Raw genomic sequence first — 26,485 nt, 5'->3', positions numbered from 1 at the left:
ATAATTGATATCCAGGATTCTGATTATGATATGCAAGATTAGTTATTGCGCATAGAGAATGAAAATTAAGGCATATGACAACAATGAGATTTAATGCTAAGATCTAAGATCTTTTTCCATATAATGCTAACATCTAACCTATAGCAAATAAAATGTGGCGAGATAGTATAGCAAATAAAATGTGGAACGAGGGGGACAAAGAGAATGAAAATTAAGGCATATGACAACAATGAGATTTATTTTGACAATGGGCACATATTTGATTAGGTATTCATGGTACTGTTATAAACATTGTAACATGGATAATAAAAAATTGATAGACGTTTTAAATTTCTCATGGGATATTATACATTTTTTGTCTTTACAAATCACAAAGACTCGTTGCAAATCTCATTTTTTTTGTCCCTGTAAGTCACAAAGACTCTCTAAAATACTCTCAGAAAATCACTAGAAGTCTCTAGATTTTCAGAGAATCTCTGGGATCACTCAAATTACAAATCTACGAAAATCCATATAAATCTTGTTTGACTACCCCTATTAATTCCTCTTAACCTTCGAATCTTCTGCTTCTCGTAGCTCTAGTAAGAAGCAATAAAGTAGTCCAAAGTAGACCCATTCATTTTGAATTCTTGAAAAAATATGGCATATAGATCTTCGGTGACACCTCGAAAATTCTTTGATTTTGAGGTGACAACTTTAGAAGGTGACGATGGTTTTGAGGTGATGCCTTTAAATGGTAATGCTTGATCATCTGTAGCACCTCGAGAATTCTTCTTCGATTTTAAGGTGACGGCTTTAGAAGGTAACGATGATTTAGATGCCACCACTTTAGATGCTTTTCTTCTTCTCCTCGATTCAGGTGACGATATTATGGTCGAGCCAATAGAGGAAGCATCGGATGACGAAGAATCATAGTCATGTACGGTAGAGGTTTCATGTTGATCACTTATGGTCGAGCAGACAGAGGACGCATCATCTTGGATAGGACCACCAACCTTTTCTCCGTCGATGTATGCAAGACATGCACGTAGAATGGTATTGGTACGGTCCCGGAAATGCTGTGCCACGAAAAACTCAAAATCCTTGGGTGGATTATGCATTACTTCCAGCATCGTCTGGCAGTTCAACTTAAAAGTTCCTTGATTATAAGCCAATGATCGTTTCTTACAGGTTCACTTAGGTAATATTCTTTTGTTAGGCTTATTAAAATACGGCTTCGAATTCAGTATACGTTCTTGAATCGACATCAAAACTCTCAGTACGCTAGATTTCGACAAGTCAGCATTCCACTTTTTCTTTTCCAAAAGACTTAAGCGAACCTTCCCATCCCATCTAGGGGTGCACATACCCTACCCATACCCGCCAATCCTACCCTATCCGCCAATATTTTAACTGTATCCTATCTTATCCACTATTTGGCGGGTAGGGTGACGGTTAAAAGATTTCTTACCCGCCGTTAAATGGATAGGGTGACGGGTAAAGCTCGAAATTATCCTATCCACCCGCTTACCCGCCCTTAACTTCAGTTTGCTACAGGAAATTCTTTAGTGTTGGTGGAGAATCTTGGTAAACTTGTTCCAATTTACATGGGGTAAGCTGATCTACCTTCTTAGTAGTCTGATTGAACCAGTCCATACTTTTTGGTTAGATATGATAATTTTTCATTTTACTGGAATTTAAAGGGGGGCCTTTCCTGTAGAGCAAGGTGATTTGAACATGAACTAGAAGTATGTAAGTAAAATATTGAGGGATTACAAGAGGTGCATTGTGCTTCCTATTGGAAGACTCCCTATGGGGCTTTGCAAGCATCGAGCAATTCTGTTCAAGGTAACATTTTTCTTCCACATTTATATTATATCTGCATTTAAAGACTGGAATTTGGATACTGAACTTGGTTTGCTCTTTGTCAGACCACTAAAAGCATTTTCATCTTTGACGTTACCAAAATGATACTTTAGCTGAAGCAGATCAGAAACCTGCAACATAACTGATACTTTAGCTGAAGCAGCATCCGAGGAGACCACTAAAAGCATTTTCATCTTTGACGTTACCCACTTAAACACACAGCAATAAATTACCACCCATTAGGAACAGAGATGTGATGATTCCATCAGGCTCCTATTCTTGCACCATTTTGCTCTTTCATATTTGTTACCTTACTATTTAAATCATCTGTGGTTATACTCAAAAGTAAAGCTGGTGTCACGATTACATAATTAGGTTATTTTTTAAGGAAAAGAAATTGAAGTTTTCTTCCCATTTAGAGAATGCGGAACGGTTATACCCGCCACTCTATCCTACCCGACCCGCCAGAAAATGAGTCGGGTAGGATCTTACCCGTTTAATGGCGGGTGGGGTGGCGGGTAAAAATTTTCTTAACCGCCGGTAAACGGGTAGGGTGGCGGGTATAGGCCATATCCTACCCACCCTACCAGTTGTGCAACCCTAATCCCATCCCAACTTAGGGTGCAAGTGCAAACCATGAGAATGGTACGTAACATCTGGTGGTTATTTCGGATAGCGCACCGGAAAAGTTATTTTAAAGAAAAATAAGCCGTCGTGGAAAGGCGTACCTGGTTCACCAACAATCACTGCTTGTAAAAAATCCTTACAGCCTTTGTAAGCCCTAACGAATATCGTACCTGGAAGACCCGTTTTTAGTAGTTTCCAGTCTTCCATAATCTTCTTTGTGCGAAAATCTTCTTCACTGGGTCTTGAGTCATATTTAGCATTAACCTCATCGCTATGCACAAAGAGGTCATCGTTGAAGATGACAGCAAACTGATTAAATTTTTTCTTATGCTTCAAATATTCATCTTCGTCTCTTTTTAATCTCTTTTGCAAATCTTCATCTTCCTTGTTTTGAATACCCTGATCTTCTTCCTTCTTGTCAAAAATATTGTCGATAATACTCTCCACGTCAAAAATATCCATGCCTGTGTAGATTAGTGTTTATAAGCTTTCCAAAAGTTTATAGTCAATCTAAGTTGTGAGAATAATAGTTATCTGGTTTGATATATTTATAGCACTCGCAAAGTAGTCTTTCTATCAGGAAAAGAATTTGGAATTAGCATCGAACTTCTATATATTGCTTGGTGAAACCTAGTGCCAATCCGAATAGGAAACAAATTGGTTTTCCGGGGTGTTCGGAAAATACTAAACAAATTAGATTTAGGATAATTCCGTTTGATTTTTTTCTCATCTGTTTTCTGGCTCAGGAGGATCCACAAAAAATTCGTTGAGTTATCTGAACTTTTCCCCAGTTCTTGGCATTTTAGACTCGAGGTACCGAGGGACCATTTGTGCGTTGCCCACATAACCAGTGGTGATATATGGTCATCAAGCAAGAAGGATGCTGTTTTCTACCAAGTGTTCTGAATAAACAACGCATGTGGTCGTGCCGGAGTGGTTATCGGGCATGACTAGAAATCATGTGGGCTTTGCCCGCGCGGTTCAAATCCTGCCGACCACGCTTGATTTGTTTTATGCGCGCAGGTTCAAAGCCTGCCGATAAGGCTGTAAGTCGTCGCAGATATTTATAACATCTCCTCCATAAATTTTAGATAATGCGCATCCTACTGATACTACCAATGAACTCGTTGCGAAAAGAGAGCTAGTTCTTACGTAAACATAACATTTGGCTCAAACAGTTGTGCATTGTGATTTAATTGGTTGGTGACAAGTTTGTAAAGGATCAACTATTTTTCATTGTGCAAGTATTTCACTGTACGTCTCTCAATTTTTATGGAAACATAAGATTACTTGTTAAAATTTAGAAGTTATTTCTGACGCAAAATATCATGGAGAATGTAAAAATTGGTGTCGAGGGTTCTTCATGTTGGTCACTCTCACCATAAATGGACTCGAACAAATATCCTCTTCTTTAAAATGCTAAATCATATGAGTTTCCACGTCGCACGGTGAGTGTAATACCCCCTCAAATTAAATCAGATAAAAGCTTTCACATAGAGCAATCTGGAGACGATAAGTGGCGGGACTCTACCGCCGCCAACCACCACCGCGCCACCGCCGTCGCCGACCACCACCGCGCCACCGCCGCAGACAACTACCACCTCGCCGCCACCACCACCGCCACCCAACACAGCGCCACCACCTCCATCCCCGAAAACCACCACCGGGCCACCGCCGACCACCACCACAGACCACCACTGTCGCCAACCACCACCATTATCGCCGACCACCGCCACCAACCAGTCGCCACCGCCACAAAAAATGAATTTCATTGATCAATATTCAACAAAATAAGAAAAAAAGGATGAAACCAAAAAGAAAAAATGATGAAACCAAAATTGGTTTCACCAAAACTAGATGAAACCTAATTAGGTTTCATCATTTTTTCACATATTGTCATTTCGCCAACACAACTTCAATGATGAAACCAAACCAAGATAAACTAGGCAAAAATGACCAAAACTAGATAAAACCTAATTAGGTTTCATCATTTTTCCACATATTGTCATTTGTCCAACACAGCTTCAATGATGAAACCAAACCAAAATAAACTAGGCAAAAATGATGAAACCAAAGTTGGTTTCACCAAAACTAGATGAAACCGAAATTGGTTTCATCATTTTTCCACATATTTTCATTTCACCAACACAAACTTCAATGATGAACTGAACCTGCCAATAGATGAAGAAAAAACTGGTTAATACAGGACGAATATATTTGATACTATAACGTTCCCAGGATAAGAAGCCCACATAAACCAAAAGATCTGATTAAATATAGATAGTTGGCTTGCATAATACAATTTAATGTCTAAAGCATAATAAACTGAACACAAATTGGAGAAACTACTAAGTCACAAAACAGACAATAATCTTAGCACGGTAATGACATTGAAGTATATATTCAAGGAAGTCAGTCTCTCTCTCTACCGAATTTCTGCTTGTTTAGTGGATCTCTGGAGCTTATGCTTCAGATATATGGATTCCTCAGTACTTAAATATTGATGGTATAGTTAGTCTATGGTAAATTGCTAATGTCGTAAAACTTCAAATGATACTGTAAGCAGAAGGCAACCCTATACCCGGATAGAATCTCTTACTATAGTACCCAATAAGGCATGAATCCTGCAAAGACGTGACTAAGAACTACGACATTTTCCAAAAGAAATGATGCAGAAAACAACATCAACAATTTTATACATGATGGAGAAGCGACGGACCTCATTGCATATACAGGAATTGTTTATTAAGTATAAAGCATCTTTGGCAAGGAGAAGTTCAAAATTTATGCCTAACTACTATTATTTTCTGAAATTCATAGATTAGTATCTAGCAATTCAATCCACAATAATATGTACAGACTTAAACAACAAATTTCTTATTAGAAATTGGTTAAATTATGATCAGGTTACATGTATTACCTGAAGGGATAAAATCCCACTTCCTCTGCAACAAAAACTAAACCACCAGATAACCCTCTCCATACATCTCCATGATCAATCAAGCAAATCCACCATGTTTTTCCTTCTCGGAAACCTCTATGGAAACCTCAATATCATCGCATCCTCAATCTGGATAGGTAAATGAGTTGCCTATACCCGGATAGAAACTCCTGCCTTTGTAATGTCGTGACCGTTCCGTAGGATCTCTCCAACTGAAGGATTTGAGAAACAACCTAACATTCTTAAGAAAGTGGATTTTCCTGCACCATTTGCTCCTGTTAACACGAGTGCACCTCCGTCATGGACTGATGCATTAATGTTTCGAAGAATTAGTTGGGCATTTCTCATGCATGAGACATTGTTTAGAGCATTCTAGGAAGTGGTGGTTTTCTTATAACATTTTAACTCCAAAACGTCATCAACCTAAAAAAGTAAAACACACAAATTGAGAATGAAAACATAAACAAACACAAAACCCCAACTCAGAAATCAAATTCCCTCAAAAATCCAATACAATTGAAAACACAAACCCCAAACTCAGTAAATCAGATTCCCTTAGAACTTCAAAACAAATGATGAAAACACCAGTCACCAATTTCTATTTCAAAATTGAACAACGTCATAGTATAATGAATCCAATTACTTCAAAAGAACAACACAAATTAAAGATGATGGAAACCAAAATTGGTTTCACCAAAACTAGATGAAAACGAAATTGGTTTCATCATTTTCCACATATTTTCATTTCACCAACACAAACTTCCAAGTCTGTGTCCGTAACTTTTGTAAGTTAATTAACTTAAACACATCAAATTCTCAACAACTGAAATGTCTATTTCATTTCTATCAACAACTGAAATGTCTATTTCATCTCCATTAAAAGAATTCATCATCAGTTCACTCCATAACATCTCAAGCCATCACCTTCATCATATTTGTAGCTTCATAATCCCTGCAACTCATCATAACCTAAACTAATAATCACAACTATTAACTGCAGTTTCAAGGATATCTATAACTCTATCAATTGATATACTACATCTCATTAAATATCTTTCTAGGTCCAAAACCCATTTACCAAACAGCAGCAGCAACTAAATCTTCTAATTTGTTAAGAAACATAACAATCTTTTCCACTATTTCAACTTAAAATCAGATCCCTCTTCTTAACTCATCAGAGATTCAAATTCATCAACATCCTTTTCTCAATCATCTCCTTCTTAATCAAACCCCTCTCCCTAAATTTTGCAGATAGATCAATATCAAAGAAGAACCCTAGTTTCTTAATTTAGGGAAGATTATAAACCATAATTCTCTACGAAATCAAAATTAAACTTTATACTACCATCTCTACTTCAAATCAGAACAAACCCACTTTAATTCTAACAAACCATTGAGATTTAATAAAAAAGAATCAATCAAAACAGAAACCCTAAATTTGACCTCCGATTTACCTTTTCCGTGAATTCTGATTTCAGTAATCGATTCAACAACATCAATCTCAATCAAAGCAAAATTAAACTACAGAGATACGAATTACAATGAAGAATTAAAGAGGTTTGATGCACTAACCCCTTTTTAAGAACCACGATCCAGATTTAACCCTCTTTCTCAACTATTACGGAGAAGAAAACCAAATTTTGAAGACGAAATTGATGCTGGTGGTGACGTAGGTGTTGCTGCTTGTGGTGACGGAGGTGTTGCTGCTGGTGTTCGTGGAGATTTGTTGCTGCTGGTGATGATGGTGGTGGGAGAAGGAGACGGAAGAAAGAAGAAAAAAGAAATCAGAGAAGAAGAAGAAAAGGTCAAGGGCATGTTTGTCTTTTTTTAAAGTAACCAAAACTAAATTTACACATTATTATTTGGCTTGGGGTTTTTGTCCCAATTTTATTTGAAACGGATTTTATTTGGTAAAAATAATATGACCGGTTTTTTCTTATCACTAATTTGTTCACCTAGGGGTTTTGTCACTAGTTTTGATGTTTACACCCTTTATTTAACCGTTGTTAGTAACATCTTTTGTGAAAAGGTGGGTAGACAATACTTTTGTCAGAGTTTACACCTAATTAATTTTTTACACTCTGTTACTTTAACTGGACGTTAAGTAACACCGTCACGGTGGACAATACTCCCGTGAAAACTAACCCAAATCATTACACAACCCTAAACTCGATGATTTGTTTTGTTTCGCTGTCAAAACTCGATGAGATTTCCTCTCATTCTCCCATTCACCTGAGAAGAAAATCAACAAAGCAACGGTTGTTGCTGCTGATTCAGATTGAGAGATTAAAGAGAGAGATTGAGAGTGAACCTGAAATTCTGATGATCTCGATGGTGTTCGATTAAAGAGTAACTGGTCTTATGGATATGATGTTTCAATCGGTGTTTGGTGATTTAGGGTTTAAGAAGAAATTTGAAACTGAAGAGAGAATCAGAGCTGAAATTGATATGGGTTTGTCGAGATAAGGGTTATTCAGAGCTGAGATTGATGATTAAGTATAAGAGAATTGAAGAATTTCATAAACTAGGGTTTGGTTTTGGGAAGAACAGCTGAGACTGATTCTTATTTGTTTCCTATCCCTAATCTTCAAACGGCGCCAACAAATCAAGATGTGCAAGAGCATCATCCTTTTGAGATTTTCTATCGATTTGATTTCCTGTTGATTTCTTTTTAATTTTTCTTTATACTCCAGGTAGTTGCTATCAATTTTTTAATTTTATTCTTCTTAATTCGAGTTTTTCATTCAGTTTTTGGTATATCTAATTCATCAAAGGCTAAAAACCCTAGAGATTTTGCAGGTTTTAGAGAATCAATCACTTAAAGGAGATAAAGATGAATCTTAACTACTACATCAATGACAATGGTTACACTATCAAGGTAAATAAACTCAACTCTAATTTTTTGTAGTTCATGAAGTATGGGTTTTGTCTCTGGATTTTGATTTATAAAAGAATATGTGCCAATCAATTTTCACTGTCTGAGAGGATGTAAGGGTTTGGAAATTTCAATTTCTAAAAAAATGTTATGCCCAATCAAATTTCGATGTCAGAGCTGGCGTAAGGGTTTTAAATTTCATAGTATTGTTTTCATTGTTAGAAAATCAGAAACCTGGGTAAGCATCATCTTTGTTTTACTATCTTTCAATCCTGATTGAAAATTGGTTCTCATAATCAGTAAGTCTTATAACTATTACCCATAAATCTGATTTTGACTTTCATGAACTTTCCTATTTTCAGTCTCATATTGAACTTTTACCTATTTTTGATTGATTGTAATAGCGTCAATTACTAATGTGGAAGATTTTTTCTCTATGATCTTAGATGTTCCTCAAGTAGAACTGACCGCAGAGAAATATGGAACCAGCGAATATTTCTCTTCTCATAAATGTTCTTTCGATATTTGAAAAGATATTTCAGTTCTTGGATTATGATTCCTGATCCCAGTTTATCTATTTAGATGGATTTGTTTTTAATCGTTGCACCTTTGTTTGCTAAACTGCTTCAACAAAAAAATATTACAAAGTGTTTGCATTTTAGATCAATACCCAATCTGTAATAATGTTGGTTGTAAAATTGATGGTTTTGCATCAATTTTTTATTAGTTTCCAGTTTTATTTTAGGCTCTAACTGACTAAAACTGCATGCCTTTGTTAGTTTCACTGACTTATCATAATATGTGTAATATCATTCCAATGCTAGATTATTGTTCATATTACAAGGAGCTTGGCGAGTTTTAATTTTAAGCTTATGCAGGTATTGTGAATAGTGATGGTTCCACTGACGAAATTACAAGGAACGACAAAGAGGACATATTTACATAACAAGTGAGAACAAAATAACTCCACAAGTGATTGATGGCCATCCAATTTCACCTGTATCTGAAGTTCTAGCCAAAAAAATGTCCACTTCATACCCCAAGTGAAAAGACGAGGGTACCTAAACCTTTTATTTATCCACCTATAAGTCCTCCACTGAAAGTGATTGTCTATGGACTGAGTCGAGACAATAACTAATCGGTTCACACTTCGTGTGATCGTCTATGGATACGAGATCGAGACAATAAGACAACAAGGTAACTTGTGTGATTGACTATGGATACAAGATCGAGAGAATACAACAACGAAGTATGATACTTGATAATAGGTTCGTACTTAACCAAACTATATAGGATCACTATCAAGTATATTCAGAATTAACGTTTGTGTATTTTACTTCTAATTATAATAAAAAAATTATAATTGCGGAAATAGAAAAGTAAAAGACACATCAAGATTTTGTTAACGAGGAAACCGTAAATGGAGAAAAACCCTGGCACCTAGTCCAGAATTGAATACTCTCAGAATTAAGACGCTATACAAAATCAACAATAACTTCGTATAGTTGAGACCAAGCAACTAAACCTATAGTTCACCTGGTTTCTTCAGTATCCCTGCACTACCGACATTCAATAAGTGCACGCACTTGAACAATTCCTTTGGATCGTATTCCAAACAGTAAAGGAACAACAAATCTGTTTGGTAACAACTCTATTGATTCTTTCCAATGAAGATATCTCGAGTCATATGCAAAGGATCTTCCGTTTAATAAATAAACTCCTTTGCCTGGTTAGATCAATCCAATATTTAATTACCAAAGCAATATGATCCATTTTGTAACAATCAAATAGAACTCAAGAGATCTATTATTGCTACCGATCTCACGCAACTAATCAATCGAATAAATCTGATAACAGTTGGATCCCATCCGATCAAGTTTTGTGCACCAAAGATATATAAACCAAATCAGAAATATTCTTTGTCTTCAAATTTTCTTAGATCTTCAATAAACACCTGCACAACACAACTTGAATCTCTTGTGATCAATCACGCACAGAACGAAGTCTGTTAACAATGGATTATCACAAGACGTCTTTAGATCTACAAACAGTTCCAAAGATCCCGTCGATACTTCGATCTAGTTTGAGTGAATCTTATATCAGAAGAGAAGATTCTCAAGAATAAACAAACCAGGTGCAATCAAATTTCAACAACCGTTAGTCAATTGAATCAATCGAAAACTAAAATAAACTGCAATTATCTAGTTTCCCACCAACGATACTCGTAGAGCTTATTAATCCCACAGAAGTCTTTAAACGAGCGGTCGTAAGAGATTTCGCCTTATTAGGGTACTTTCCTCTCCGGATAGATGGCTCCACCAGTAACAACACAACTAGGTAGTTTTGTTGGCTCTTAAGATAATTTGCTCGAAATGCAAACTGGGTATTTATAGACCAAGGAAGTTTGGACACCAAGGAATTTCCAAAACCGAAAATTATCAAGATATGCAATATATTTCAAAATCGGTTGGAAATGATTTGTCCAATATAACCGAAATATCATTAGAAAATCTCCAACCAGTAAATGCACAATACCGATTTTTATTCTCCAAAGATTTGCAAAAACTAATAATCTTAATTAAAAGATTCTTAGTTTATTTTCGGTTCGAGATCTCATTGAGTAGTTAAGGAATATCTTTGAACAATAAAAGATAAGAATTACTGAGCATGTTCAAAGTATGTCGACATCTTTTTCTTATGTAAATCCTCTTTCATATTTACAATCTTGGAACCGATTATACCACACTTCCAAACAAGTTAGAATTGGTTCATCTGTATTCCAAGACAACTATGTGACTGATCAAAAATCAATTCACTAATCATGGGTTTACGGTTTTACCAAACACAAGGATCGGTTCTACCTCCATATGGTTACTGGGACCGGTTACATCAGTTACCAAGATTGGTTACGTCAATTACCAGGACCGTTTACCATATTCTCATGGTATTACTTGTGATCGGTTACACAAGTCACTAGGATCGGTTACACCAATTACTAGGACCGGTTGCGCTAATTACAAGGATCGATTACACAATACTTTTGTGATCAGTCACACCAATTACTAGGATCAGTCACACCAATTACAAATATCGACCATACCATCTCAGGTGATTACTTAAGATCAGACACACTAATAAAAAGTCATACCAATACATAAGTCAGGCACTGTGACTAGTTTTACCAAGATACATAACAAGTTACGATCGGTTATGCTAACTCATACATATTGGTAATTCAAAGATATGCAATGAATAACAATACCAATAAGCCTAGCGATTTCCTTTTCGATTCATAAAACAAGTTCATGAATGTACTTCCTTTAAACAAATGTAAACATTGTTTTGTAAGATGAAATTTTCACCTTTAACCATACACATAATCACAATCGCATTCATACGATTATGTCGATGTCTTATATACGAAGTTTAAAAGATAAGCGTTAGGAATGAAACAGTTCAAGTCAAAATATTACTAACCTCAAGAGTAAGGATGATGTTGTCAATGTAGCTCTTTACTTCTTCACACTCTTCAAGTCTTCGAGTAATATTTGTATGTCTCATAATCCTAGACTTTCTAGTCTAACCTATACGAAGTTGTCTCTAATACATAATCAAGCGACTCTTTAATTGATTTTTGATTCACTAAAATATGACAAGCAAACTTGACATACCAACGCTTGGTTAGTTCAACCGAGCTATGCTCTAACACCAAGCAAAGGCTAATAACTTTCCAAGATCTTGGTAACTATAAATGCATGTTAAATCAGTATTTACTTTGTTTGCATTGTTCCCGGCTTAGACTTCCATACCAAAAATGACGGTTGGGTTCAACTTAAGATATCCAAACTTTGCTTTCAAAAAGATAGTAATGCATCAAACCGACTGACACTTGAAAATCTTATTAAACAGGGATCATGCATAGGTCGGAGCATAATATACAGAGATAAAAGTTGTGCTTGGGTACAAATTGGGTTGCTGCAATTGGGTTGGTGTAACCCTGATCGATTTGGTTCGTTTTCCCCACCAAGGGCCTTGATTGAATATTGAAGTCAGAATCAAATATGATGGGGCCTTTAAAGGATTAGATTTTATTTCTGCATATGTTGTGATAATTTACAAAAGTTTCCACTTTGTGTGTCGATAAATAGATTGATTGGTCACGGTATCATGGAGCCTTTTATAGTATGTGAATAACTTACCTTGCACTAGCCACAATTCATGTCATCTAGAAATATGAATTCCAAGGATAACAATTCCTGAATTTCCGGTTAGAGACACGACAAATGTAAATTCTCGAAACCTCCACAAGAGCTTTTACCTGATAAAGCCAATTTGCTCACCATTTTGTCGGCAGTCTTACATGTTGAATATAGGTTAAAGAAGACACTAATTTAGTCATCATTAATGAATTTGGTAATATGGAGTTGTTCAATTCTTCATTTTTAGACATGGCGATTGCATTATTGCATCTACTATCATTATTGTATATACGTGTTTATGTATAAAGCCAAACAAACGCTTAGATTGCTCATTATCTTTTCATTTCTTATTCAACTTAATTGTATATGTACAAAGCCACACTAAATTCAAGGTTTACTGCATCGCCCCGTCACACCAAACTCAAGATTTACTGCATTAAAGTCACAAGACAACAAAATAGGAAGTGCATCGCGACAAGGCGAGGCGAAGCCGAGCCATACCAAATAAAAAATGTACGACAGGTAGAGACGAAACCACATCACACCGCACGACGGGGAGAGGTGAAGCTAAGCTACACCAAATCAAAAAATCCTAAGCATGCATCAGGATAGGGCGAGGCAAAATAATTTTCGGATCAGCCCGGTGCATAGCACGGACATAAAATCTAGTATTGATATGAAGGTCAATGGAGACTCGTTAGGTGTTCTGAGAGACCTGGATACCCTAGCATGTCAAGAAAAAAAGTAATTTTATTCTTATGGTGTTTTGTAGGTTGGTTGTAGCAGGAATTCATTTACCTTACATTTAAGATAATTTTCAAACTGATCATGCGAGTAATTTTTGAGTTATGCAATGTATATATATATATACTTTTATTTTATTTTTGCTTAGCAAACTCAAAAGATATATTAAAGACTTACAAGAAGTAGCAAAAACAGGTAAATATCGAGACGATTACCCGCTAGGTGCAGTCAAAGTTTGAATCTCTTGTGATTAATCACAAGAGTCTATTAATAATGGATTATCACAAGACTTACTGTTATTGCTAGAATCTCTTGTGATTAATCATGCACAGAATTGAGTCTGTTAACAATGGATTATCACAAGATGTTTTTAGATTTACAAATAGTTATAAAGATCCCGTAGATACTTCGATCTAGTTTGAGTGAATTTTATATCAGAAGAGAAGATTCTCAAGAATAAAAAAACTAGGTGAAATCAAAGTTTCAACAACCGTTAGTCAATCAAATCAATCAAAAACTAATAATACTGCAATTATCTGGTTTCCCACCAACAATACTCGTATAGCTTCTTGATCCCACAGAAGTATTTAAACGAGCGGTCGTAAGAGATTTCGCCTAATTAGGGTACTTTCCTCTCCGAATAGGCGGCTCCAACAGAAACAATAAAAGGATGAAGTTTGCCTGGCTCTTAGGATAGTTTTCTAGAAATGCAAACTTAGGTATTTATAGACCAATGATGTTTCCAAAACCAAAAATATTCTCAAGATATGCAATGAACGACAAGATTCGGTTTTCTTAATTCCAGTAAACGCTTGTCCAATATTTTCCGAAATCTCTCAATAGAAAATCTCCAATTAGTAAATGCACATTGCTAATTTTTTTCTCTCTCTAGAGATATGCATTTAATTGCGGGTAATTAAAGCATATATAACTAAAAACCTTAATTAAAAGATTTTCAATTAATTTCGGTACAGGATCTCCTTGAGTACTAAGGAATATCTTTGAACAATACTGTCCGTGTTCAAAGTATGTTGACATCTTTTCTCTGTAAATCATCTTTAAAATTTACATTCTTGGAACCGGTTTTATCACACTTCCAAAAAAGTTTAGAATTGATTCAGTTTTATTCCAAGACTACTATGTGATTGATCAGAGATCAAATCACATCCATGGGTTCAATCGGTTATACCAATCATTAGGATCGGTTATACCCTAATATAGAAACACGTGCGGTCGGTCACACAAGTTACCAGGACCGGTTATATCAATTAACAGAATAGGTTACATCAATTACCAGGACCAGTTACCATACTCATGGTATTGTTTGTGATCGGTCACACCAGTCACTAGGATCGGTTACACCAATTACCAGGATCGGTTACACCAATTACTAGGACCGGTTACACCAATTAAAAGGATTGATTACAACTATCTGTGATCGGTCACACCAGCTAGGATCGGTCACACTAATTACAAATATCGATCATACCATCTCATGTGATTACTTAGGATCAGTTACACTAATTAATCAAAATTAGTCATACCAAATCATAAGTCAGGCATTGTCATTAGTTGTACCAAGATACATCACAAAGTTAGGATCGGTTCTACCATCTCACACATATTTTGCAATGAATAACCGTATAACCCTAGAGATTTCCCTTTCGATTCATAAAACAAGTTCATGAATGTCCTTCCTTTAGAAAAATGTAAAACATTGTTTCCTAGGATGAAATCTTCACCATTACCCATTCACATAATCATAACAGCATTCATAAGATTATGTCGATGTCATATTTACGAAGTTCAAAAGATAAGCGTTATACTTCGTAGTCTAATTCTCTAATACTATGATCATGTAATCATGTCTCACTACTAGAGTAATATATCCAATACACAGCTTCGTAGTTATGTTTTCAATATAACACGACTTGGAAGATACGTTAGGAATGAAACAGTTCAAGTCAATATTACTAACCTCAAGAGGAAGGATGATGTCGTCTTTGTAGATCGTTACTTCTTCACGTTCTTCAGGTCTTCGAGTAATACTTGTGTATCTCAATATTCCTAGACTTTCTAGTCTAACCTAAACGAAATTTTCTCTAGTACATAATCAAGCGACTCTTAGATGAGTTTTGACACACTAAAATATGACAACCAAACTTAACATATCAACGCTTGGTGGGTTCAACCGAGCTATGCTATAACATCATATATCTGAATCTGCACCTATTAGCAAGATGAACAAGTTTTGCGACAAATTTGACAAGGAATAGAATTGTCAACTAATTTTTTTTAGTCGGATTGAACTCGGTCTTCTTGAAAGAAGGTTGTGAATATGAAGCATGAAATTGAGAAGTAGGAGATGGAGTTGAATTTTTGAAATAGGTAAAGCCAGGAGGCATACTAGGTTTTCGAAAAGAATAGTTATAGTTAGACTTTTGTTTCTTGACATAAAAGGATGAGTTTGTTGGATCGGAAACAAGAGAAGAAAATAACTCAGTATATAACGTAATTTAGAGAAAAGAAGAGGAGTTTCTCGATGTTGCACACTTACTACAAAGTGAATATACTCTTTTCCCAAGCCATTAAGCGCATAAATGATTATATCTGCATCTGGAACTAGTTCTCCAATCTCAGCAAGTGAATCTGATATATTCCTGAGTTGATGTAGAAGTTCACTAATAGTAGACGAACCTTTCCTAATAGAATATAATTGATATCGAAGTATCGATTTCCTTGCAAAGAATTCTTCAGTAAAAAGTTTTGCAAGATGTAGCTATTTCTCCCTTGTAAACACCTTTCCAAGAAGTTCAGATGATAAAGATTTATCAACAGATCAAATTGTAACCATTCAAGATAGTTAGGATTTGGAACTTGAACATTATTGATTACAATCATTGGCGTTTCAAGGGGAATCGATTCATCAACAAATCCATAAAGATTTGTACAAATCAAAATAGAAGTCATTTGATCTTTCCACACAAGATAATTCGAACTATTCAATTTATCATAAACAAAATTTTCAATATTAGAAAACGAAATACTGAATTTACTTTGAAACATAAAAGGATCGTATGTTTGTTGTGAAAGTGAGATTGTTGTTTTTGAAGCTGTGATTGTTGATGTGGAACAAAATGTTGTATCAGTTGTTGTAAAAAATTTGTATTGTTGAGAATTTTTTTGAAAAGATGTAGTATAAGATGGAAATTGAATCGATGTATGATGTAGAAAGGATAGAGATCTTTGAGAAACAGTAGGTGATGCATGAGATGAGAGTGGTGGAGTACATTGTTGAGATGAAGATGTGGTGATGGTGGTGGTTGATAAGAAGTTGCAGGTTGTTGTGATCGATGTGGAGAAGATAATGATGGAAACAAATCATGATTCTGTAATTGGTGGCTGTTTTGTTGATGTTGGACAACAGAAGATTCCTAGTTACTCCGTGTAGTTTTTGTCATTTGAAAGAACGTAAAGTTGCAGGTTTAATGGTGAATTAAAGGATCAAAGAAAGTTGAGAGTTCCTCTTCTGGTATCTGATACCATGTAAGAGAAAGGTTTGTACTGAATGAATGAATACGTTAAGTTCAGATTTATAGGACTCAGTCCTTTTATATAGAAAGGACTATGACACTAACACAAGAAATAAATGCAATAACAAAAGTCCGTACAACTAATATAGATTGTCAATTATCTGACACAGATGTTGTTCACCAAAGCAACTCACTACGAAGCGCAAAATCTGGTCGAAGCGATCAATGTGTTCAGATCTGTCTCTAATAGATTATAAACTTTGATAAATATGGGTATTTTTTCAACAAAAAACTTTATCCAGATAAATGTGTCTCCCTGATTAGAACTATCAATGTGAAGAAGATATACCTAGATGACAAATATTTAGGTATCCATCTCTTCATTAACAAAAACAAAGTCGAATCCTTTGCCTATCTAGCTGAGCATCATGACAACATGGTAACAAAATGGAAAAGCAAACATTTTACTCAAGCTGATAGGTCGGTGATGGTTCAAAATATGCTTAAGTCGTCATTTGTTTATCATATAAATTCTTTCTTGATTCCTGATAACATTATCTATCAAATGGAAAAGTCCCAAAGGGACCTTTTGTGGGGTAAAAAATCAAGGAGGAATTTATATGAAACAGTGGCCAAAGGTTTGTACTCATAAACATGTAGGAGGTTTAGGTTTCCGTGATTTAAAAAAATTTAATCTTGCATTATTATCTAAAATTTCATGGAGATTAATTCATGGTTCTGGTGAGTTATAGTTTATAATCTTAAAGTGCAAGTACTTTAGAAATAATCATCCTTTGCATTGTAAGAAAAAAAAAGATTCTTCTTGGGTGTGGAAATGTATACTTAGAGGGCTAGAAATAGTGAAACAACATAGTAACCGGGAGGTGAAAAACGATATTAGTATTAAGGATTTTGAGGATAAATGGATTCCTAATGTTTCTTTCCCAATTTGTAGACAATACCCTAATCCCAATCTGTATGTTGCTGACTTCATATACCAAAGTACCAAACAATGGAATACACCCATGCTTCTTGACTTCTTCACTAGTGAGAATGTTGATAGGATTTCCTTGGTCAAAGTTCTTTTTTATGGTACAAATAGATTGATATGGTCTTCCTCTCATAATGGGATTTTCTCTGTAAAATATTCTTATAGGTCCTTGACTAGTGGAGCTTCTAATGGCTCGGTAAATCCTAGTCTCGTTCCTCTTTTTAAAGCTTTAAGGAAAACTAACCTCCTACCCAAAGTACAACTTTTCTCTGGAAATGTCGGAGTGTGATATTATGCCAACTAAATCTAGGCTTTCTCAGTATATGAATAACAGTAATGGCTTGTGCGGCATGTGCAACAACAATATTGTTGAGTCAATTGAGCACCTTATTTTACACTTTCAATTTGCCAAATATGTATGGTCAGCTACACCAAATAGGTATATTACTTTGCAGGATGCAGGTTCAAATCCCACTATTAAAGAGTGGATAGAGAAATGGCTTCTTAGTAGTCAGGATAAAAATGCTCAAACAGAAATCCTCACAACAGCCTGGAGTATCTTTAGAGATAGATGCTTCAAAGTTTTTCAACAAAAAGTTACCCAGCCTACTGTTACAGCTAGATTAGCTTCTAGGCTTTCTAATGATACTCTAATTGTACTATACCAGTACAAAATTGGAATCAAGATGGAGAAATTAAGATAAATCTACAAATTACGGCTACACTAATATTATCTTCTTCTTCATTCCCAGAAACTCGTCTCTCTCCCCCTCTTACAAGTTAAATAGACAAACCCTAAGCGAGTAATGGCCCACTAGACGCTCAACAGCTGTCAACCAACTAGCCGTTCTCTAATCACGAATGAACGATTACACCAAATAACAGCTATAGCTATAACACAAGGAAATGATAACTACACCCCCAAATGGATAAGGCGCCCCTAGTGCATAACAGTCTTTAGATTAGCAGGTACATGACACTAGTTTCTTTGGGTTTGGATAATACTCAATTAGTTAATACCCTTGGTGTCCCTATGAACAACCAACCTACTAGTATATCCAATCCACTTCATACCCATTCTCTTCCAAGTGATTGTATTATAGTATATTGAGATGCATCATTTGATAAAGATACTAATAATACAGGAATTGGTATTTATATGACTACAGGTTCAGGTAACTTCAAGGGTGCAAAACAGTCAGAGGCTTAGCAAGGAATGTAGAGGAGGCAGAGAGTCTAGTAGTATTTGAAGTTATTAAATGGTCAAGAAGTAAGAACCCGAGCTCCATCAACCTCTATAATAATGCAAAGAAAGTTATGGATTATCTAGAGAATAAAAACAACAGTCTATGTTGGTTCAGTAACACCATTTTGGATGATTGCTATGTTATGTTAGATTTCTTCTCATTTTCTAAAACTAGTCACCTCAGTTGAGATTTTAATTCGGTTGCCGATAAAGCGGCTAAGCATTGCACAAGAACCAATACTTGTAATGAGTGGTGAGAAATTGTTCCTGATTTCCTATCACACCATTTGTAAGTTTTTATCTCTTAACACAATGCCTTTTTTCCTAGCAAAATAAATAAATAAATAAAAGGTATCTTGACACAAATGAATCTAGACCACTAGATAATCTAACACTTCTTTTAAAAAAAAAAAAACAAACTTAGGCAGTGCCTAAGGAAGGTGATACATAGTTGTGCAAGTGGTGTCATTGTTTGGACAAACATCAGACCTACTGCTAAGATTCTTACAGACGATAGCTATATTTAAAGCTTGCAAGTTTTGGGTTCTATGAAGAAGTTTAAGACCCGTTAAGACAAAAGTTACAGGTTTAATGTTTAAGGTAATTTCTTCATTCAAAAGATGCCTTTCCCTGTGGAAGTTCCTGCTGAATCTTCCTTTGATGGCTTTGATGTAAAGGGCATTGAAGTGTTCCAGGATTTCATTTGTTTCAGCATGTATCTCGATATTCATGTGCTGATTTTCCTCCGCCCAACCAAAGGCTAGTTCTGATCCTCATGTGGCTCCTTCTACTCCCCATTGGCCTGTGTGTCCTCTGCTATCAACATAGTTTCCTGCAAAATCAGTAACAGTTAGGGCTGAAAAAAACTGATAACTGTTAGGATCCTGTATAGTGCAGATTTTGATTATGTAACCATAATACTTCTTTTGTTGAGGGATCGCAACATGACTGCCAGTTTCTGCTCTTTGGGAACCGATATCGGAAAGAAACCCCTGAGTATTCAGGGCATGGTTAGGCAAATTGTGAATTCTGTTAAAGTCATATAGATGTTGTTGAATGCTAAGGGAGTTTTTTTTTGCATTAGGTGTGATGTTTTGAAAAACTAGATCACATCTAGCCTTCCAAATAAACCAGCAAGTAGTTGCATAGATGCTGATGTTTTCACTGGTACTGATATGTTGAAACCAAGTATTGAACCAGTCCATGAAAGGTGTTTGATGGTTAAACAGACCATGACTTTCACCTAGCATGTGCTGCCAAACATTAGTAGCAGCTGGGCAGTTAAGAAACAAATGTGCCATTGTCTCCTTCCCACTTTTGCATATATTGCATATGGGATCAATATAATGAAGAATACTTGCAGTTTTTGCATTAATAGGGAGGATTTCATGAGCACATTTCCAGAGAAAGATTTTGATAGCAGGTGCAACTTCCAAATTCCATATAGCTCCCCAGTCTCTTGTAGCTTGGTCATTTCTGTAAAGATTCTCTATCTTGGCTTTGTACAAAGCTTTAACAGAGAATTTTCCTGTGTTGTTGAGGCTCCATTGCATACTATCCTCTTCCCTAGAGTGTATAGCAAGGTCAGAGATAGCTTGAGCAATATCAGGAGTAAATATTTGTTGAATAAGCTGAATGTTCCATTCCTTTTGATCTGTCATCAAGTGAGCTAGAATTTGAATATCATTGGAGCAGTCGGAAGGTTTTGTGAGCTTGACAGTTGAATTTGGCATCCATATATTTTCCCAGATTCTTATTTTGTTGCCATTTCCTATTCTCCAGGAACAGTGTTGCTGAATGTTCTGAATCCCTTCAAGAACCCCTTTCCATATCCAAGAGTCTTCATCTTTAGCTTTGGTATTCATGTTAAGCACATTTCTTCCTATTAAGTATTTAGCATCCATCAATTGGAACCATAGAGAATCTTTATCCTATTCCAATCTCCACCCTATTTTTGTTAACATGGAGCTATTGAATAGTTCCATATTCATGAATCCCAGACCACCAAACTCCTTAGGTTTGCAAACAGCTGTCCAAGATTTAGGGTAGTAACCTGTGGGATTTTCCAGGTTTTTCCCCCAGAAGAAATCCCTTTGTAACTTGTCAAGGACAAGTTTGCTTTGGTATTCTGAAACAGTTCATTTGGTAAATACTGGCTGTTGAAGTAACAGATTTTATGAACACTTCTCTTCCAGCTGGGTTTAGAGGAGAGTTCTTCCAACTTGAGAGCCTTATCTTCATCTTATCCACTCGTGGTCTGAAAGATTGAATCTTGCTTCTATTAGTGAAGAGAGGAGAGCCTAAATATTTGTCATTTAAGGGTAGAACTTGAACTCCTAACAGATTGCATATAGAAGGCATTAGAACTGGATCTATGTCTTTGCTGAAGAAGACACCATATTTGTTGAAGTTGATAAGTTGACTAGAGGTTTCTCCAAAAATATTAAGGATATCCTTAAGATTTTGGGCTTCAGTAGTCGACCGTCTAACACTTCATTTTCCATGTTTTGTTAAAAAAAATGCTTACGACGGGAGTGGATCCCAGGACCCGATCTCAATGATACTGATCAACAATACAGAGTAAAAAAGTCGATATCAAAGAGATGAGAGGAGGAGGACGAAAGGGGGTAATTGTGAAAAAGGGGATACAACTTGTTGAAGCAGCAGCAGCAGCAGCATGCCTCACCCCATTTTGAATCCCTTCATTGCATGCATCAATGGAGGAAAAAAGAGAGCAATTTCGGGAAAAAAATCATGCAATCTAAAAATTGATCAAGGAGAAGAGGAGAAGGAGCAGCAGAATGTCATGGAAAGAGGATCGAGTAGTTATCTTCCCGAGGAATTGATGATTGAAAGTATTTTGACGAGGTTACCAGCCCGGACTCTAGCAGTTAGCTGTTGCGTCAGTAAGTTATGGTACAATTCGATCCTTAATGATTCTAGATTTCCTGTGATTCACTACAATCGAAACAAAAATAAACCATTTCTAGTCTTTAATATGTTTAATGTAAGAAGATACGACATAGAAATGAATTACTTTTTCAGTTTATTAGGACGAGAAAAGACAGATATCAAATTTCTCTCAGGTCAAAGAATCCAGGGTATATATCAATTTGCAGGTTTTTGTAATGGTTTAGCTTGTATGAAACTAGCCACTACACCTGGTGCTACTTATGATTCAGTATATATTCTTAACCCGATCAGGGGCGACTCACTTGTCCTCTCTTATTTACGACCTACTGGGGGATACATCTATGTGTGTCATGGTTTTGGTTTTGATTCATTATCACAAGTATACAAGGTTGTCGCTGTTTTCGCTTCAAAAGCCAGCCACAAATTTCTTTGCATGGTCGTTACACTGGTAACTATGTCATGGAGAAAGATAACTACTACTACTTTTGGTATGGCACCGCCACCGGGTTCTTCTCCTTTTCCTAGTCGAATGCTTACCAGAGTTTCGAGAACGTTATGTAGACAAGCCACCTTTTGCGGGGGTGATCTCTTTTGGAGGACGAAGAATAAAGTTGTTAATAATGATGACAAGATTGAAATGTTGCTCTCCTTCGACCTCCACAATGAGAAGATTCGCTTCATTCGACTCCCGGCTGAATGTACTCCGATAACAGCGCCACATGAGCGTCAGGATTTAGTTGTTGATCATCTTCTGGAGTTTAAAGGATACCCTTGTATTGCACGTTCTGAGAGGAGGTCCAACAGTATTTATCATTGTGGCCATTGTTGTAATTATCAGACCGGGTTTTGTTGTTGTTGTTACAAGATCCATATGTATATATTGAAGGACAAGGACAAGCAAGTATGGACCAGGGAGGAAACTTTTGATGTTCAGAATATGGATCAGGAAGGTTTGCTACCACCTCCTCTCTGTCGGTACTTTGACACTTCTGATGCCATGCCTCCTACACGTATATCGACTTGCTCTGATCAGGTGTTCTTGTATTGGTTTAATGGGGAACGTCTTATATTCTGCAATTTGCAAGAGAAACATCTCAAGGTGGTGGAATGCTCCCGCTCCTATCCTAGTATTTTTCGGTCTAAGATGAACGAAGACCTAGAGCGTTGCATTGGTGGTGATGATGATAATATTTATTGCCCGTCCATGGATTATCAGCTGCATGCTAAAGTGGAAAACATAATTTCTCTAAATACCTTCATTCCTAAAGACTCTAAAATTAGTGAAGTTGATTGTGTTGATGAGCTGAAGCACCTTGTCGATAACAACCTAGCTACAGGATGGCTGATATCGGGAAGAAATAAACACACTTATTATGTTTTCTTTTAGTTTTGTTCAGTTTTTAATTCAGACTTCAAATTTTTATTTGAGTGTTGTTTATCTGTTTATTTATTTAATGAAGATCTATGCTCAGTGGCTTGTTTTGTAGTTTCTAGCAGTTGTTGGTATGACTTGAATTCTCAAAAACCCATCTTATAATTGCTTAAGTCGTATTACCATCTATGTTCAGTAAGATAACAGTTCTCCATTTCCTGCAATTACTGTTTTTTGATTATATTCGCAAGGCATTGTCATCTATGTTCAATTATAACTGCTCTCCTTCTATTTCCTACATATGCAGCGATGCTTTTTGTAACGGTCCATGATTTCGTGGGTTCTTCTGGTTTGTTTGCTTGGTACGTCTTACTTTATGCTTCAGCAGGACCAGTAAGGTACAGGTAATTTTAGGAGTTAACTCTATATAATTCTGAGCAAGAATTCTACTTTCTTTTATAGTACTAGGGCGTGCCTTACGCAGTTTCTAAGTATGACAGCATTGCCCATTAATATCATTTGTGAACGAAACCATTTTCTGATTATATTCTCAAGGCATTGATTTGAGTGTCTGCTTTCCTTCTGTTTCCTATATATTGTCACCTAACACTAAGCTTCAATCAGTTATACAGTGATGCTTTTTGTAACGGTCATGCTTTTGTGGGTTCTTCTGGTTCGTTTGCCTGGTGCGTCTTACTTTCTGCTTCAGCAGGACCAGTAAGGTACAGGTAATTTTAGGAGTTAACCCTGTACAATTCTGAGCAAGAATTCTACTTTCTATTATAGCTGTACTCATTGTCTGCTCGAGCATGAAGTATATGTATTGACTAGGGCGTGCCTTATGCAGTTTCTAAGTATCACAGGCATTGCCCATTAGTATCATTTGTGAAGAAAACGAAACAATTGAGGATGGTTGCAATACACCTGGGATTAGATGTATTTACAATGAAGTAGAAAAACACAGTAGAAGTCTTATCCGGTTGGAAATGATCGCAACACGTGGTTGTAGTTTGACAACTGGTGTGATGCTCATAGTCTAGATGCTAGTTTGGGTATTACATCCATGCAAAGGTTTCAGTTAGATAACATGGTCAGTCACCAGGTTGTCCATAAAAGTTGGGTTATTCCTGATCATATCAAAGAAATAATGTCTAATGCTGGTGTTGTGGTTGAAGCTTTACCTAAGCCAAGTGGTGGAAAGGATACTAAGGTCTGGAATCTCTATAAGAAGGGACTTTTCTCTGTCAAGTCTGCTAGACATTTTTTGAAAGCTAAGTATTCTCCTTTTGCCGAAGCTAGCTTGGTTTGGAGAAAGATTGTGCATTCTGTTCTTGTTGCCGAATCATGGAAGATAGTTTTGCCCAAAAAGGATGATACTGCTGGGAAACGCAGGAAAAATTAAAAGAATGATTAAAGGTTCCAATTGCCTCAAGGTGTGTTATCTGCGACAATAGTTTTGCCCAAAAAAGGATGATACTGGATCACAGGTAGTTTTTATATGGCACCTGAGCCACAATTGATTACTTCTTATAAGAGCAAGTCTTACGGTGGAATCCTTCCATCTTCCACGCCACCTCAACATTTGGAATTGTGGATGGAAGCGCAAGTGTAATGGTGGAATAGTAGATACGCTATTCTTAATGGAGCTAAAAAAACACAATTAAGAATGGAGCTAAAAAAACGTAATTAAGAATTGAGCTTTTTTTTCAGCCGTTAGATTTCAACAACTCATTTTAAATCTACGGATAAAAAAAAAATGCAATTAAGAATGGAGCTAAAAAAACGCAATAAGAATGAAGCTTTTTTTTCATCCTTTAGATTTCAACAACTCATTTTAAGTCTACGGATAAAAAAAAACGCAATTCTTAATTGCATTTTTTTAGCTTCATTCTTAATTGCGTTTAACGCTATCCTTATTGGCTTTTAGATGGATTTCACGGACCCTTCCACCAAACCATGGAACCTTATTTGGATTCCACCATAAGACTTGCTCTAAAGTTGCAAGAAGTCGTAATAGAATGGTCAAGGACTTATGGATGCTCGCCAATTTAGTTGTGCGTACTGAACTATGAAAGTTAAGAAATATGATGAGGGCAAATTCAACTGGACACAAGATGAAAGTTTACCAGATTATGTACGTAGTTAGACCAGACTTTCTACTTCCCGTGGAAAAGCCTGATGCTGCTTATTTAAGATTCAAAAAACGCTTTTCTAGTGGAAAGATTTTGAGTTTGTCCGGATGAATTTAAGCAGATGTTAAGGGTCGGACTTTGTTGCAGAGAAACCGAAGCAGACTCATATAGGATACACGAACAGGATTCACGTTCTTTGCATCAAAGCCCGAAACTTTAAAACCATCCTCTTAAATTCAACCACAATTACAATAGTAACAAATTTATGGAAAACCATCCTATATATATATAAGCAGGAAAGAAGTAAAATATAGAAACCGCTTGCGGTGGTTCTGGAAAGTTTGTTGTTTCTGAGAGCGGAATGTGGCATTGAATATTGTAGCGTGTTCTAGGATGTTTTCAGAAGAAACATTCATGGGGAATTTGATGAGAATGAGGAAAACCGGTTGAAGATGCCGACTCGAGTGACCGTCTTATCCAAAATCGAAAGACATCAAATCTTCAAATATTTAGATTACATGTACATACGTGTGTGACTGGTAAAAGAACACCATCTCTGCACGTTAGTTGCTTCAATGCTATGGTGATATGGTGCAGCGGAGCCAAGATTTCAAGGAGGGAATAAAGAAAGGCCTGTGCTTTTTGTGAGGACACGCACCGCTAAGTTTTCAAATGGAATGGGTTTGCTTGTGAATACAATAAAAATAACAGTATTAAAAGTCTAAAGATAGAGAAATTTATGAAAATGGTGTTGTGCTTCGATGATATGTACGTAGGTTGTACATGGTTCGGTTTTCATCGGTTATTGACAAAACCAAAACCAAAACCGAAGTATTCGGGTTTTCAACGTTGAAAACCAATGAAACCATATAACCTATTCGGTTTCACTCGGTTCGGTTTTTACTCGGTTTGGTTAAAAACCAGACGATTTTTGGTTAACCGAATGATTTATAAACAATCTTTTATTTTGGTCAGTTTCTCATATTCGAAAGGTTAAATTTTCAATAAAAAGTGTCAGCAAGACAAAATTCCACCTGCTACAAACATGGTTTTTAAGGCATGAGATT

At 36.2% G+C, this 26,485-nt stretch overlaps 1 protein-coding gene, 1 long non-coding RNA gene and 1 other non-coding gene across 3 annotated transcripts; all 3 read left to right on the top strand.

Moving 5' to 3' along the window:
• Positions 1-3,391: 3,391 nt before the first annotated feature.
• TRNAS-AGA lies at positions 3,392-3,472 on the top strand. The gene has a single exon. It is a non-coding gene; the product is annotated as a tRNA-Ser (tRNA).
• Positions 3,473-7,618: 4,146 nt separating this feature from the next.
• Positions 7,619-9,457, top strand: LOC113273814. The gene is made up of 3 exons (XR_003322624.1): positions 7,619-8,106; positions 8,213-8,291; positions 9,167-9,457. It is a non-coding gene; the product is annotated as an uncharacterized LOC113273814 (long non-coding RNA).
• An 11,897-nt stretch (positions 9,458-21,354) lies between these two features.
• Positions 21,355-23,404, top strand: LOC113275339. The gene is made up of 2 exons (XM_026524818.1): positions 21,355-21,917; positions 22,206-23,404. Exons 1-2 carry the CDS (start codon positions 21,679-21,681, stop codon positions 23,299-23,301), a joined length of 1,335 nt encoding a protein of 444 aa, XP_026380603.1. The 5' UTR covers positions 21,355-21,678; the 3' UTR covers positions 23,302-23,404.
• Positions 23,405-26,485: the final 3,081 nt, after the last annotated feature.

The sequence above is a fragment of the Papaver somniferum genome, chromosome 4, assembly GCF_003573695.1.
Source record: "Papaver somniferum cultivar HN1 chromosome 4, ASM357369v1, whole genome shotgun sequence".
NCBI classification, from domain to species: domain Eukaryota; kingdom Viridiplantae; phylum Streptophyta; class Magnoliopsida; order Ranunculales; family Papaveraceae; genus Papaver; species Papaver somniferum.
Note: the sequence above shows the minus strand (reverse complement) of the source record. Positions and strands in the feature narration are given on the sequence as shown.

Excerpts from the sequence above, each read along its gene's own strand:
- LOC113275339 (XM_026524818.1), top strand. The coding sequence starts at position 21,679 with ATGCCTCACCCCATTTTGAATCCCTTCATTGCATGCATCAATGGAGGA. Across the intron at positions 21,918-22,205 it reads TGTTGCGTCAGTAAGTTATG|GGGCGACTCACTTGTCCTCT; the intron begins GTACAATTCGAT and ends TAACCCGATCAG.